The following is a 17,152-nucleotide window of genomic DNA, read 5'->3' as shown; positions in this document are numbered from 1 at the left end:
TTCTTTTTGCCCCATGTATGTTGAGAGAATATTTTGTTTGTTGACAGGAATTGGCAGAAAAAATGAAATGAAAATCGGTCATTTGATTTCATTAGAAAAAAACCTCTCCACTGTAATAATGAACATTTTTAACTCTCTCCTTTTTAGTGTCTTTGCAAAACAACTTGAGCTAGTTTAAGGGTTTCATTTTTAGTGCTGGTCAAGGCATGATATGACTCCATGAAACTAAATTGCACTTTTGGTGTATAAGGATATAAGAGCCAGTCTGTGTCATAAATATCAATGATATCAGTGAATTAGTGCCTCACTCTTAAAATTTTCAGGCTCCTGGAACTCAATAGCAGCATGTCCATGTTCCACAGGTGCTGTTGGGAGCCCTATAGGGTTTGGCAGTGAATACAATGTTTGTCATTTCTCAAATAAAACTTCAGTTATAATAAAATAATATAAAGGTGTTCTATTGAGATGTGTATATTGTATATGACGGCCACTAGAGGGCAGTGAAATGCTACAATACAGTTAAGTTCAGACTGTGTGTAAGTCTCATCAATACAGGTGTAATTACAGTTACAACCTGTCATACTGATATATTTACACTTATACACCATCTCATATGGAGCCTCCCGAAATTTAAATTAAATCTCAAATCCCTCTGTTAAATGTTGTTGTTGTTGTTTTCATTTACAACTGATTGTTCGCGCCAAGTGACTAAGACTCTGTAATCAGGTATAGACCCAGTGTAATTGTTACTATGATCCCAATGATGATCCCAGAGCCCACCACTCCATAATTCGATCCAACCACCGATCCAATAAGGGCACCAATTATAGCAAACGGAATGCACTTATTTCCAGGGATTTCAGAACAGCGTAACAGATATTGCGTCATCTGGTAGGCGTGGCCTATTTGATAATCTAACTCTAATTCTTCCATAACCGTAGTAACAGATATTGCGTCATCAGGTAGGCGTGGCCTATTTGATAATCTAACTCTAACTCTAAAGGCTGCAGGACAGACTGCAGGACATCGCCTCGGCCGTGGGGACAGACACTTTGTGAAGCAGAGGATCAGAAAGCAGTGTGTGAGGAGATAAATACGAGCTACTGAACTCTTCAACTTGGTGAGTTGTGTAACGTGCACCAACGGGCCCCAACGACAGGCACTTTGAGTACTATTAAGTTTGTTGTTTTATTGATATACAAAAGCATTGTTTTACACGTGCTTTTATTTTATTTAAAGGCCTTACGAATGATAAGTTTGATGTTCAGGTGATATATTTCTGGAAATTTGTCTTGAAGCTGCAGTCTAACTATTGCAGGAAATAAATAATACGTTCTTATTTTGTTTCTATGTTGTTATAACTGGGTGTAGTGGCAACTCATTAACACACACACACACGCACACACACACACACACACACACACACGCGCGCACACACACACACAGACACACACACACACACAGACACACACACACACACACACACACATACTGAGTCTAAACCCTGCTCCTGCTAATTTTCTCCTAACAGAATGATCATTTGACAGCTGTTCATTGCAAGGATGGATGAGTTACAGGATGTGGAGCTGACCGAGATTAAGCCCCTTCTGACAGACAAAAATGCCCGAAACTTTCAGGATTTCGACTGTCATGAGCATGACATTGAGTCCCCCCACGGTGTTCTCCATGTCACTATGAGAGGAATACCTAAAGGCAACCGGCCCGTGATCCTTACATACCATGACATAGGCCTTAACCATAAGTCATGCTTCAACACTCTTTTTAACTTTGAGGACATGCAGGAAATCACACAGTATTTTGCCGTGGCTCATGTGGATGCTCCAGGTCAGCAGGAGAACGCAGCACCTTTCCCCACTGGGTATCGGTACCCTACGATGGATCAGCTAGCTGAGATGCTGCCCTCAGTCATGACCCACTTAAAGATCAATAGTGTGATTGGGATTGGTGTTGGTGCTGGAGCCCACATTCTCACCAGACTGGCGCTGAATCAGCCTACACTGGTAGAGGGACTGGTTCTTATTAATGTGGACCCGTGTGCAAAAGGATGGATGGACTGGGCTGCCTCAAAGTTGTCAGGATGGACCAGCAACCTGGTGGACATCATAATGGGGCATCATTTCAGCACAGATGAGCTGACAGAAAACCAGGAGATCATTCAGACATACCGTCTGCACATCGCTCAGGACATGAACCAGGACAACCTTCAACTGTTCTGCAACTCCTACAACAGCCGCCGAGATCTTGAGATCGAGAGGCCCGTCATAGGGCTTAATGAGGAAACTGTAAACACTCTGAAGTGTCCTGCGTTGCTAATTGTTGGTGATACCTCTCCAGCTGTGGAGGCCGTTGTTGAGTGTAACTCGAGGTTAAACCCCAAAAAGACCACCCTTCTGAAGATGGCAGATTGTGGTGGCCTACCCCAAGTTGTACAACCTGGTAAACTTGCTGAGGCCTTCAAGTACTTTGTCCAGGGCATGGGTTACATGCCCACTGCCAGTATGACACGCTTGGCACGCTCTCATACGCACTCAGCTTCCAGCATGAACTCTGTGGATGGCGCACGTAGCCGCACTCACATTAACTCTCAGCCGTAGGGCGCTGCTGCCAGCCCAGGTCCTGAGTGCAAAGCCAGACCACAAACCATGGCGTCTTAATCAGGTCCTGATATTCAGATGGATAAAGGTCAGGAGGAAAACCTCAGGACATTTGAATGGAAATGTGAAAGTATATTAATATTTGCTATAAGTAAATATTTTGTTGTATATATTAAGTTGAATAAGCAAGGATTTCCAGAACACTTCTTGCAGTAAGCATTTAACCCATGCACTTTCACTAATCTAAAAAAAGTTGTATGAAGTCATTTGATGATGAAATTTCATCCATTTTAATCTGTACGTTTAATCGGTTTTGTTTTGTTTTTCTTACCTCAATTATAGAGTTCTCTATAATGTCAAAGCTGCTAACTGTTCCAAAGTTTACACATTACTGTTTACAAAATTTAACAGTTTTTTATTTTTATATAATTTTTTGAATTAATAAAAAAGATTTAATGTTTTATTCTAGAGTTTCGTCTGTTTCATTTTATACTTTATATACAGTTTGTCATGTTCTCTTGCATGTAAAAAGTTAATGATTACCATAAAAAATTAACCATAAAAAAATGAAGTTGACTTAGTCATTGTTCAGATCAGCAGGCCGTGTTATTGTTTATCATGTACTGTAACTTACCAAAACTGCGGTTGAAATGGTAACCTTTTGTTTTCCAAAGGTGATCATTCCAACCACTGAGCAGATTCAATCATTTAAGTGACAGCTGGTCAGAATGTACTATAATTTGAGAATTCTACAGCACTCTAAAATGTGGAATAATGTGGACATTTTGTGTAGTATTTAATTACATATCCCTATATAGTGGAACACCATCATTCCTTTTTCCCCATGTATGTTGAGAGAATATTTAGTTTGTTGACAGGAATTGGCAGAAAACATGAAATGAAAATCGGTCATTTGATTTCATTAGAATAAAACCTCTCCACTGTAATAATGAACACATTTTTAACTCTCTCCTTTTTTGTGTCTTTGCAAAACAACTTGAGCTAGTTTAAGGGTTTCATTTTTAGTGCTGGTCAAGGCATGATATGACTCCATGGAACTAAATGACACTTTTGTTGTATAAGGATATAAGAGCCAGTCTGTGTCATAAATATCAACCAAGAAAAACACTATCTAGAATGCTGTTTTGCTCTTTCTTATATAGACTTTCACGTCTTATTCCAGTTTTTGTGAAGTGAAGATTACACTTCAAGTGAAGATTACAATTTCTACTGTATTGGTTTTACTACAGTTTTTTTTCTCAAAGGTGTTTCAAAACAGAAACTTCTGTAAATTGTACACTGATAGAGTATGATTGAAAATAGTCTTTGCATTGTGTGAAGTGACATTTTAGCGTGTGGGTGTGCGTTTCTACTTAAACAGCAAATCAATATTCTATTAATATTCTATTTAGTCATACAAGTTTACTAAATGTTTAAAAAAAGGATTTGAGGATGTAGTATATGATGTCATTAGAAACAAATTGGTCATTAATAAATCTTCAGTTAGCAAGTGCCAAACACACCAATGTGCCAAAAATATCTTTATATTAATGATACAGATCTTTAGATGTCAGTTGAAGAAACAATAACATTAGATTAGAAACACCTTCTAACCAAAAACAGGACTGTGTTACAGATAAGTTTAAAAGAAAGAAAGAAATATAATGATATAATCCTATGAATATGTGTGTTTAGTGTATTAATGGACAAGATATATAGTTGTACACAATATGTAATGCAGATTATGATGATTTCTAATCCAGTCCACAGATTTGGACAGGTTAGCAATCACTATGTATACTAATTACTATTACTAGGTAACCTTTACAACAACATGGTGCCATTTATCTATGCAACAGACACCTTGTAGGACCTTTCTTTTTATGTTCTTCCACCATCTGTGACCTGACAGAGAACCTACAAGGCAGGTGTAAAAAAGTTTGGTACTCAAGATTGAACATATTGTCTTTGCATCATGTATGAAGTGACCTTCTGTGTATGTGTGTTTAAAACAATATTCTATTACTGTCATACATGGTTTTCATATACTATGTAAAAGTGAACAAAAGCAAACTGTGATACATGAACAAGAAGAACAAAAGCAGGAACACTAGGAGCATGACTTTGATACATAAATATAAGGAGTGTTAAATATAAGAATATGTCTGGCAAACAAACAAAGTGCAAAGAAACTTAAATAAAAGGATCCAGTTGCCATGACTAAAGAGTTAAGAAAACACACCCAGTAAGTAAAGTTTTGATAACTATAAATTGATATAGTTTTCTTATAAAGAATATCTGAAACCACTTAAATTATACATTAGTAAACAAAAAAATAATAAAGTACAACCACAAATCTGCATAAAGGAGACTGTCCTTTTGTAAAGCTACAATACAAAATGGAGTCCTTGCTGAAATTTGTTATGGATTGCTACTTATTCACATGCTGGTGTTGTTATAATTAATGAATAAATGGAAAGTATTCAGTAGATTACAGTTTTTCAAGAGGTTTTGCAGGTAAAATAAAGTTTTTTATATATTTACAGTTAGAATGTTATTCATTTTAGAAATCAAAAAGCTCATATCTTTGTTATGACAAATTTCCCCCCCTTAAATGTTTTGCTTTATTTTTAATTGTACATAATCAGATGTGTATTCACATTTTCTCTTTTTCACAAGTTTTGAACTCTGTCACTCTAGGCTTCCATCTTTAAACATCTAGAAAGCCAGTGAAGTTACTATGTACTTGCTCTTGGTCAAAACCCACTGCTTGGTTTTCTTCATTAACTGGAAAAAAAATTAACAGACAAGAAAGTCAGTTAAATGAGACCAGTGGCAGTATTTCTGCTATAATATAATGGCCTTGCAGAATGATACTTACAAGATGGAGGAATTATATTGAAACTTCCCCGTCTCCGCTTAAGCAAAGGTTCTCCCTCAGTTTGGTTTTTATACATACTAAGTCTTTTCTGGTATCCTTGTTTTAGCATTTCTATTTTGTCCTTATACCTTTTTTCCAGCTCTCTGATATCGTGTGTTATTTTGCTCTGCACCACTTCATAATAAACCTGTGGCAGAAAGAAATCATCCAGACTTTCTTCCACCATGCTGTCTATCACTTCAAGCAGTCCATGGACCTGGGTTTCAGAGTCACTCAGACGCATAACACAGTGTCTGCCTCTGCACTTTTCCAGGAGTTTTTCTGCTTTCTGAATGTGTTCTTTGATTGTGGATTCCTCCACATCTCCTTCACACAGGAAAAGCACCACAGTGTGATCCCAGACCCTCTCAGAGAGCAGCTCCATGTGTCGACTTGCTGATTTAAGTTCATTTACAGATAGTTCATCATCAGCGTTTATGGGCATCACCAGAACCAGAGCATGGGGACCTGGAGGACAAAGTGTCACACTTCGGACGATTTCTTTTTTAATTTTCTCTGTAGTGCACTCTATAGAAACTCTGTCCCATCCTGGTGTATTCACGATACAGCTCCTCCTTCCTGCATGTTCACCTTCATGTAAAAGACACTCTTCACTCTCTTCATTCAGTGTTGTGTCTCCCAGGATGAACCTGGCTACTCTGTTCTTTCTAGCTCCAGCTTTTCCAAGCAGTACAATCCTTCGATCTGAAAGAGAAGATAGACAAAAATACAACAGCATTTAAACAAAGAAGGTGGACAATTAACTTTTTTAAAACACAAATATCATTATGCACAAAAGAAACTAAATATTTCAAAATATATCAAACCTGAAGCCTTTCGTGAGGATCCACTTGCCATGGCTGTATTAATGTTGAAATTTACTCACTCACTCACTTAATTCCTACCGCTTATCCGAAGTACCTCGGGTCACGGAGAGCCTGTGCCAATCTCAGGCATCATTGGACATCAAGGCAGAATACACCCTGGACGGAGATGTTGAAATTTATTCCATGTAAAACTCTAAATTTTCATAATAATGTTATTTGAGAATTGTGGAAGGGAAGATCGATTTCTGTTGATAAAAGTAAAACACAAAAAGTTAACAACGTTAAGATTTTCAGCTTATACAAATTAGTTTATAGTATAATTGTTCATTCTGTTGACCTTTTCCATTTAGAGCTGAATTAGACTTAACTGTTTATGTCATAACAATACCCCATAATACTGTGTGTGTTTAAAAGGGGAGCTTTAAAGGTCTATCCAAAATTCACATAATTAGTTGAACAGAGTTCACCTTTGTGCACTTAAAGTGACACAAGATCTCTATATAAATACACCTGTTCCTGAAAGGCCCCTAAATTTTGTAAAACAGTCACCTGAAGTTTGCTTATAAAAATATCTTTAAAAAAATATTTACAATTATTAAATATTAATAAGGAAACTGTCCTCCAAACCTCACTGACCAGCTAAGTAGAATAATAAGCTGAACACAATGTTTCACTGTGGAAATGATTGCAATGTCTGATCAATTATAATAAGTCAGTATTATTGGATATTGTTTGTAGAGTCATAACATCTTAATTATATCTATTTCATCCACTTATAGGTTGTAACTATCACATAACTGAGACAAATGTAGGTACGAGTGCAGATATTAATTTCAAATATGTAAAATTCAATTCAATCAATTCAAGTTATTTGTTATAGCGCTTTTTACAATAGACATTGTCTCAAAGCAGCTTTACAGAACATAAAACATAGAGCAGAAGGTAAACATAATTAATGATAAAGGAAATAATGAATAATAAAAGTTAAAGAATTAACAGAATAAAAAATTCAAGATTATTATTAGATATATATAGTTCACAATCTGTATGTATTATTCCCCTATGAGCAAGTCTGAGGTGACTCAGGCAGCAGTGGCAAGGAAAAACTCCCTTAAATTGGTAAAGGAAGAAACCTTGAGAGGAACCAGAATCAAGGGGGACCCATCCTCATATGGGTGACACTGGGGGTGTGATTGTAATCTACAGTCAGATAAATGTTGTATTGGTGTAAGGATCATGGACTTTCGGATCTCCGTAGTATCACAGAGGCTAACTGGAGATGTCTCAGGATTCTTAGAGTCGCCCTCGGCTCAGTGGACGTCCAAAGGCTACGTCCCACAGAGGACAATGTCTGGATGCCTCGGGATGGGTACAAATAGAGAAGCAGTGGAAAGGGATTAACATAACTGCTGTTCATAAAAATGTGCAGGTCTGATGTACTAGTGCATGATACTATAGGATGTATTATGTGTACGCCTGACTAAAGAGATGAGTTTTTAATCTACATTTAACAGGGAAAGTGTGTCTGAGCCCCGAACACTATCAGGAAGACTATTCCAAAGTTTCGAGCTAATACGAAAACGCTCTACCACCTTTAGTAGACTTAGATATTCTGGGAACTACCAGAAGTCCTGAGTTTTGTGATCTCGGAGAGCGTGAAGGATTGTAACGTGTTAGAAGACTAGTTAGATACATGGGAGCTAAACCATTAAGAGCCTTGTACGTACGTAGCAGCAGTTTGTAATCAATTCTAAACTTATCAGGTAGCCAGTGTAGAGAAGATAAAATTGGGGTTATATGGTGAAAAGTGAACAAAAGCAAACTGTGATACATAAACAAGAAGAGCAAAAGCAGGAACACTAGGAGCATGACTTTAATACATAAATATGAGGAGCAAGAATATGTCTGGCAAACAAACAAAGACGTGGAAAGAGTGAAACAAATTAACTGAAATAAAATGACAAATGAAGCAGTAAAAACGTTAAAAAGGGGTGTAAAGGTACCCTTTAATGTACAGGGGAAAAACTTCCACAGCAACTGTGACTCAGGAAGCTGTGAATACTTATGCATACCAATGTATAATGCAACCTTATACACAAGTGTAGAGAGTCGTATTATTAGACAAAATATAACATTGAAATGAATCACATCACAAATTGGAGTCATTGCTGGCTTTCTTAGGGATGCCTATTTATTCACATTGTGCTTTAGTAAAACACCCAAACAGACGCTGTTGTTCACGTTAATACACAAAGAAATTATATTACATCATATGTACTTACAGGTGACATGAAACCTTTATATAGATTAATAGTAAATACATCAAAACTAGGAACTTATAGAAATACTGTTGCATCAGGCACTTAAACTCAAACTAGAAACTTAATGTATTAAAATTCAAAAATTTCATCCTTAATGCTTTTTTATTTATAAAATAAGATATTACTTACGTTGTTTTAATTACATATATTTTGTCAGGTTTCCGGATTTTCTGGGTACAAACTCGTATCGCATCAGTTCATGTAAATCGCGTAAGTGAGTCTCAAGGTCAATTGTCGCTCCGTACAGCAACACGATCGGTTCCGCGCATGTGCGAAATGACGTCACTTTCTGTCATCGCCGAAGGCAGTTTCGGATATTACGATATCCTTACCGTTATAGCACTTTATTTGCAAGTCTTATTATTTGCAACTGTTATTTGTCTGTTTTGTGTGCAAGTTTGCTTACTCTAACTTGTTTTTTGGTATTGTTGTCCTAAGCAATCACTAAAATAATATATACAATTTTAAAGCTTAATATGCTTAACCCTGTACTGCACAGCAGGGGCGGTTCTAGACCTTTTTTAGGGTGGCTTCAGCCCCCCTGTCTGTGATCTCAGCCACCCTAAACTATAAGGATAATTTTTACTTTCATAAATAAACAATAAAAATTACGTTAAAATGCAGGACATTTCGTCGATGGGAAAGAAAATCATTTCTCAGTTTGATCCAAGAGCGATTTTTTTTCTTTGCTTTTACGCGCGTGCGTTGTAGACTTTCAAAAGTACGTCTTCAGCTGTCTGCTTTATTTGAACGGAGAAGCACAGGTACGCGCAGCGTGCACGCGCAGTCAGAGCTGGAGGCGGTGAAATTCCACTATTCTTATTACCAAATACCAAAAGCAGTGAAATTCCACTATTCTTATTACCAGAGTTGTCATATAATATATAATATAAAATTCTTCTTGTTTTAAATTCTCTCTGAGGGCTAAACCCCCTAAAGATGAAATCCTAGAACCGCCCCTGGGGCTGTTTCTTGAGTCACGTTTAATAAAAATTAAGAGGTAAAGCTAGAACTTTAAGCCTTCTTTCATTTTAAAGATATTATTTCACTCCTGTAAGCCTTTACAAAGTGTGCACAATGAGTTGTAAACTGTATCTGTATCTTTGAAGATTGTACACAGATGCTGATTGCACAGTTTCAGCAATGTATAATAAAAAATTCGGTTCTGGAAGTGTTTGATAGAAATTAATTCAAAGTGTCAGCAATCAAAGTTATCAGCGCTTCTGTATATACACTGTATTATTTTAAAACTGTTCAACACATTTTAAATAATGACTAACAGAGCCGATCGGCCCTATACGCACACTACACAAGTTGCGTAGGGCCCCGTAAATTACGCAAGGCCCCGCCTCCCCTGCCTCATTTTACAGCGCGTGTTAATGTTTACTGTGTAGCATAGGCGAGGCTAAAAAGGAGCTCAGCACCCCTACAATTGTATTAATATTTCAGTCCAGAGGGTCACCGCCGCTGTGGAATAGCACAGGACCGGAGAGAAGTAGCGACGGTTACAATGTTCAAGACGCATGCAGTTCTGTTTATTAACATATCACTGTATACCACCAGTATGTGTGAAAACACTCACTCACTTTGCGGTATTTATTCATTCCTCACACACAGAGGATTTAACCTGAAACAGGCTTAACTCCTGAACTCCTAGCATCTCTCTCTCTCTCTCTCTCTCTCTCCTCCTCTCTCTCTCCTCTCTCTCTCTCTCTCTCTCTCTCTCTCTCTCTCTCTCTGTGTCTGTGGCCTGCCTGTGAGCAATGGGCATACGACAGTTCTTTAAAAGAAAAAAGACAGAATCAGGTGAGAGACTAGGGACAGTCCATAATGATCTTGTGAAAGGAATTTGTCATTTAATAAAAAAGTTAAAAGCCCAATAATAATAATAATAATAATAATAATAATAATAATAATAATAATAATAATAAAGACATTTAAAATGACACGCCTCTGTGTGCATTTTGATCATATCCTTAGCTTTAGCAACCCATGAAAAGGAGCTCAGCATCCCTAAAGCTCTGACCCTAGAATTGCCCCTGCTGTGTAGATGACAATATGAAGCAGAGTTATCCATCTGGCCATGAAAGTGAAAAAAAAGAGGGGACCAGTACAAAAAGTAGCGTGATAACACTCCTAAATGACAATGTTTACAGTCTCTCAAGTTTACAACAACGTTAATGCAATATGGAAACCAATGGATTTACATTGGAATGGGCATAATGCCAGGTCAATATGAATGCACATCCCTCAATAAATAATAACCATCAGGGATCAAGTATTGCTCTCATGCATACTATAGAACAGTGATACGGTATGGCAAGCATTTAGCTTTTATACATTCACATGATATGGATTTTTGATATCAAGAATTCAGTTTTTAATACTTAAAATGTGAATATTAAGAGTGTGATTTCTAGTAGTAACCATTATTTTTGATAATGTGTGGCAAATGGTTTACATGGCTCACGGGTCAGGTAAGAGGGACCCTTAGCAGAATTTTGCTTAGGGCCCCAAGGAGGTCAGGATCGCCTCTGATGGCAAATGAATAATTATTACAGTTTTAAATGCAAATACACACATTTACATTTTGCTATATTGTCAAGCGTTTCTTTACATATTGGTACAGTTGACATGAACAGGAAGTGAACTGTTCTTTTTGTTTGTTTGTTCATTCTGGTTTAGATCTTTCCTTAAAATCTTGCTGTAAAGAGTCACCATGCACTAGAGATTGAAACCGCATGTATTGCATAAAATAAATTAAAGCAATCTTTAAAAAAGCAAATAGAACATAGTAATGATAATTTTATTATTAAAAATTTGCATCAGATTCAAAAAACACTGATTTGAGTACAATTGATAGCTCAGCTACAGCTGCTTTAAAATAATGCTCCTTATATGAAAATATAAAACATATAAACATTATTTACATAGAAATAATATTTGCTTTTCTCGCACCTTTTTTAACATTAACGACTGTCCAGTCTTGAAAAGACCTCCACTTTATGCAGCTGATGTGTTAATGAATGAATAAATGGAAAACATTCAACAGATTAGTTTCCAAGAAGCAAAAAAGTAAATTGTTCAAAATAATATAAAATTTCAATACAAACATAGCATTTAGTGTCATATAAACATATAATAAAAGGTGCTGAAGATTATTTAAAGTTGTATTAATTTTAGAAATCTAATAGTAGTTAATAATAAAAAGCACAATAAAAGTTATTGTGATGCACAATTAATTTTTTTACAACTAAATCTCTTAGAGATGCCATCAATTAAGTGATTCTGATGAACCGCATTAAAAAAGCATGCCACTAAAATGGACAAGAAAGGATGAGAAATGCAAGAACAATACATCTCAGAGAAGTTACCAGGAGACTTACAGCAACATTAAATGAGCTGTTGGAATATCTGGCAAATATTAGTTGCTTTCTATGCATGTGACCACAATCTCCTCTTTCATTCAATTCTCAAAATCAACTATAAGTATGTAAATAGTATGACATTCTATGATAATTAAAAATGTTGGGTCACTTTACACTGATGCATCACTGATATTATTTTTGTCCCAGTGGTATAAATATTTGCATCTATTGTGTAGCTCACAGTTTTTAGGGTCTAATTAGTCTGTTCAGTTTTTTTGACTTCCACATGAGATGAACTTTGCCGTGCGAGGCTTGCAGCTGTAATCAGGTATAGACCCAGTGGAATTGTTACTATGATTCCAATGATGATCCCAGATCCAGAGCCCACCACTCCATAATTCGATCCAACAACCGATCCAATAAGGGCACCAATCATAGCAAACAATAGCAGACCTACAGGTTTGAAGTAATATTTTGCAAGTGCCAGAAGCTCATCCTGATACTTCTTCCTGACAGTACCAATATCCACCTCCTGATTTTCATTTTCAGAGACTGCAAAAAAAGTAAACAGACAAGAAAATCATTTGAACTAAATCAGGGAAATACATTGGTTGTGCATAGATGTAATCTGCTATTATATAACCTTCTTAAATTGATAGATTAATACTTACAAGATGGACGAGTTCCGTCAATACTACATACACATCAAAACTAGGAACTTCTAGTACTGACTGTAACAGGAAATGCTGTTGCATCAGGCACTTAAACTGAAACTAGAAACTTAATGTATTAAAACTCAAAACATTTCATCCTTAATGTTTTTTTTATTTAAAAAATAACTATCATGTCAGATCATTTAAAAAAAAGAATATATTACTTACGTTGGGTACAGATTTGTACTGCATCCGTTCATGTAAATCACTTTATAGTGAGTTTTCGTTACATAACAGGAAGAACAATAAAAACGCCTCAAGGTCCTAAAGACGGTCTAACATTGTACTGCACAGCATTGCCCTCAGGCAACGGAAAGTTCTCTTGAGCCCGATGTCCAGTGAATATGAGTCTCGAAATTGCAATTCATGCTCTCATATCATCAAGACTGGACTATTGTAATTCGTTATATAAAGGAATTAGTCAAGCCTCCATCTTACAGCTGCAGAAGGTTCAAAATGCTGCTGCAAGATTATTAATGAATATATAAAAACCATTAACACATCACTCCGGCCATGGTCTCCCTGCATTGGTACAGGATTGATTTTAAGTTACTTTTACTAGTATATAAATCTCTCATGGCCTTGCATCATCTTACTTATCAGATTTGTTAACTGAACATCAAATGGGAAGAACATTGAGATCAACAACTCAAAATTTACTTAAAATTCCAAGGACCAAGAAAGGGGATCGTGCATTTGCGGCAGTAGCACCTAGACCTTGGAATAGCTTACCCTTGTATGTCAGGGATGCTGATTCCGTACACGTTTTTAAAATACAACTTAAGACATGCCTGTTTTCCATGGCATATCCCTCTTGTTGAAATTTTTTTTATTATTACTGTTAATGTGTGTATTGCTATTATTAAAATTGTATTTATTATTTATTTTTTATACTTAGATGTTGTAAAGCACATTGGTCAACATGTGTTGTTTAAATAGTGCTATACAAATAAAGTTGACATTGACATTTCTTTAAATTATCGCAGTCAATTTAAATGTTCAAAAAGTATCATTGAACTAGCCAATAAAATGAATAAATTAACTAATAAATTCATTAATAAAATAACACACTGCACTCTAACTTCAACAGTTCAACACTGGACTACACACACACACTGCATTCATAGTGCATTCATACACACTGGACTATACACACACACTGCATTTAATTTAATACAATAATGTATCTGACAATAAGCTATCTGTTTCACAGGACATTTCTGTATCTGTACAGTCTGTTGCACCTTAACATGTTACATATATTTATATTACATATATAATATTTATATTTATACTTATACATACATACATATACAAGTACATATTGTATATAATGTGTAGTGCATTGTAAATATGTCTAATAGTACACTGCGTGTACTGACTATGTGTGAGCACATTGCATCTTTTCCACATTTCCACATTTCACCTGGTAATGAGCATCTTGCACATTTTTCACCTGTATGTAAATTGTTCTTAATTTCTGTTTCTTAACTACTGTATGTAAATGGTTCTGCAATTTCTGGAGCTCGCTCCCAAATATTTCACTCACCATGGCATATGTGACAATAAAGGTGACTTGACTTGACTTGACTTAAAATTTGGGTGAAATGTATTTCTCTACTTATTTTATCAATATGCTATTGAATAAATGAGCATAAGTAGGCAACCTGAGGTACAAAAAGCTATACAAAAAAAAATATATATCACCTTTTACATCAAAGTTTTACATCAAATTTTAAGTATCACCAGCTCCAACAATATAAGCATGAATGAAATATACATAAACAAAGTTCATACAAAAATATCTATATACATTTCTGCCAAATTGATTTTGCATTTCCCTGCTAGATCCCCAATGAAATGTTAGATTTTACATCTGCAAATGTTTTTTTTAAATGTGGAAAACATGAATGACATTAATATAATATTCATTTGCTACTGCAGTAGCAACACACACAGACAGTCACTTCACACATGATGCAAAAAAATAATGCACAATCTCAGCAATAGCAGTGTACAATTTAAAGAAGACAGACAGAATCCCTATTTATTTCATGTATCCTGACTATTGTACTAGACTGACCAGACACTAATGAGCGGTAGTAAAACAAATCCAGTGACAATCCCCACAGCTGCCCCCATTGTTCCATACTGGGCTCCTGCCACTGAGACTATAAGAGCACCCATGAAGGACATTAGGATCAGTACTACGAGTTTGAGATAATTCCACTGCAACTGGTCCTGATTTCTGTTCGTTTTGGCCTCAGTTCTCTCTCTTTGTCTTTCTGAATCTTCTGTATCTGTAGTCACTGTGGAAAAAGAAATAGTATAGACATCAGTGTAATATATTACTTAGTTTGCTTTAGTCAGTGTCTTGAATTCATTATCAAATTTAAAATGTTATGAAGTTATACTTACTACTAGGACGTAACCCTTCTAGGCTTCCACGTCTCTTCCTAAGCACATCCTTCTTTTCTACTTTTTCTTCACTCTGCTGTTTATTTGTTTTCTTTTGTGAATCCTCTTTGCATGACATTTTGCTCCGCATCAGTTCATCAGAAGCCTGTGGCTGAAAGCTATCACTAACATTTTCTTCCACCATGTCGTCTATCTCTTTAAGAAGTCCATGGACCTGGGCTTCAGAGTCACTCAGACGCATAACACAGTGTCTGCCCCTGCACTTTTCCAGGAGTTTTTCTGCTTTCTGAATGTGTTCTTTGATTGTGGATTCCTCCACATCTCCTTCACACAGGAAAAGCACCACAGTGTGATTCCAGACCCTCTTAGAGAGCAGCTCCATGTGTCGACTTGCTGATTTAAGTTCATTTACAGATAGTTCATCATCAGCGTTTATGGGCATCACCAGAACCAGAGCATGGGGACCTGGAGGACAAAGAGTCACACTTCGGACGATTTCTTTTTTAATTTTCTCTGTAGTGCACTCTATAGAATCTCTGTCCCATCCTGGTGTATTCACGATGCAGATCCTCCTTCCTGCAGGTTCACCTTCATGTAAAAGACACTCTTCACTCTCTTCATTTAGCTTTGTGTCTCCCAGGATGAACCTGGCTACTCTGTTCTTTCCAGCTCCAGCTTTTCCCAGCAGTACAATCTTTCGATCTGAAAGAGTAGATGTAAACACAACAGACATTAAAAAGAAGGTAGACAATAAAGTTTTTAACAAAGTGCAAATAACATTATGCACAAAAGAAATTTTTTAAATTCTTTCATTTTGAAAGACATCTAACCTGGAGCCTTAGGTGAGGATCCACTTGCCATGGCTGTATTACTGCCAATATCTATTACACCCGCCATGCAACTTTCTGTCAAAACATTTGTATTAAATAATTGTTGAAGAGAAGACTGATTTCTGTTGATAGAAGCAAAAGACAAAAAGTTAACCTAAATACAACTGAGACAATTACAAAGATTTTCAACATATACAAATTAGTTAATATTAAAATTGTTCACCCTGTTGATCTGTTCTATTTATTGCAGTGTATCAACTTAGAGCTGAATTAGACTTAACTGAGATTTTATGTCATAACCAATAGCCCATAATACTGAAGCGTGTGTGAAATCTCAATATAAATACACCTCTTCCTAAAAGGTCACCAAATGTTAGCAAACATACCTAAATGAACGGAATCATAAAGACTAAAGAGTCAAGAAAACACAGCTGAAGACAATATTATGCAGAAAATTAGCAAAGTGACGATGTAATTATTTGCAGTCGTAGAACTACAAAACAAAATGGAGTCCTTCTGCCATTTGTTATGGACTGCTACTTATGCACAATGTAGCAGTAGCAAAAGTTGCATCACTCTAAACAAAACTAGAAACTCGATCTATAAAACTGCAAACTTAATTCTTTTGATGGTTTTTAAATAAAATAATAAATCTATCATGTTAGATAATTAAAATAGACGATATTACCTATAATTTGTCAAGTTTTGGTTGTTTCCTGGTACAAGTTCATACAGTACGGCTTCCGCTCAGGTAAATCAGGTGAGCTTTGAGGGCGTATACTTTTTTTTTTAACAACTTACCAGGAAGAACAATAAAAACTCCTCATGGTCCTAGAGAGTGTCTTTTACATACAATGATGACATTTTATCACACCATGTTGTACCAGTGTAAAGGTTACCTTGCTCACCTGTCCAGACCAGCAGACTGGATTAGAAAACTTCATAATCTGTATGATGTATTGTGTACTTCTATGTCTATCAAAACACTTTCACACCTTCTCTTAGAACTGATCAATACCACAGTGAAGTTAATGGGTCATACGGTAATTAATTTCCTTTAACATCAGCAGGTTTTTATTAATACACTCAGTCTAATATGTTATTGTTTCTACAACTGAGGCCAAAAAGTTGATGCTAAAG

General features: G+C 36.1%; 2 protein-coding genes and 1 long non-coding RNA gene across 3 annotated transcripts; 1 reads left to right on the top strand and 2 right to left on the bottom strand.

Annotated features, from left to right (window-relative positions):
• Positions 1–963: 963 nt before the first annotated feature.
• On the top strand, positions 964–3,078 carry LOC125141270 (protein NDRG3-like). Its single transcript, XM_047814170.1, has 2 exons — positions 964–1,120; positions 1,532–3,078. Exon 2 carries the CDS (start codon positions 1,563–1,565, stop codon positions 2,613–2,615), a length of 1,053 nt encoding a protein of 350 aa, XP_047670126.1. The 5' UTR covers positions 964–1,120; positions 1,532–1,562; the 3' UTR covers positions 2,616–3,078.
• Positions 3,079–4,141: 1,063 nt separating this feature from the next.
• On the bottom strand, positions 4,142–16,789 carry LOC113634436. The gene is made up of 8 exons (XM_047814117.1): positions 16,701–16,789; positions 16,013–16,134; positions 15,183–15,884; positions 14,848–15,073; positions 13,264–13,286; positions 12,505–12,603; positions 5,497–6,240; positions 4,142–5,402 (listed from the first exon to the last, which is right to left on the bottom strand). Exons 2-8 carry the CDS (start codon positions 16,077–16,079, stop codon positions 5,326–5,328), a joined length of 1,938 nt encoding a protein of 645 aa, XP_047670073.1. The 5' UTR covers positions 16,080–16,134; positions 16,701–16,789; the 3' UTR covers positions 4,142–5,325.
• On the bottom strand, positions 11,469–13,075 carry LOC125141273. The gene is made up of 3 exons (XR_007140651.1): positions 12,933–13,075; positions 12,723–12,824; positions 11,469–12,603 (listed from the first exon to the last, which is right to left on the bottom strand). It is a non-coding gene; the product is annotated as an uncharacterized LOC125141273 (long non-coding RNA).
• Positions 16,790–17,152: the final 363 nt, after the last annotated feature.

The sequence above is a fragment of the Tachysurus fulvidraco genome, chromosome 5 (assembly GCF_022655615.1).
Source record: "Tachysurus fulvidraco isolate hzauxx_2018 chromosome 5, HZAU_PFXX_2.0, whole genome shotgun sequence".
Taxonomy (NCBI): domain Eukaryota; kingdom Metazoa; phylum Chordata; class Actinopteri; order Siluriformes; family Bagridae; genus Tachysurus; species Tachysurus fulvidraco.
Note: the sequence above shows the minus strand (reverse complement) of the source record. Positions and strands in the feature narration are given on the sequence as shown.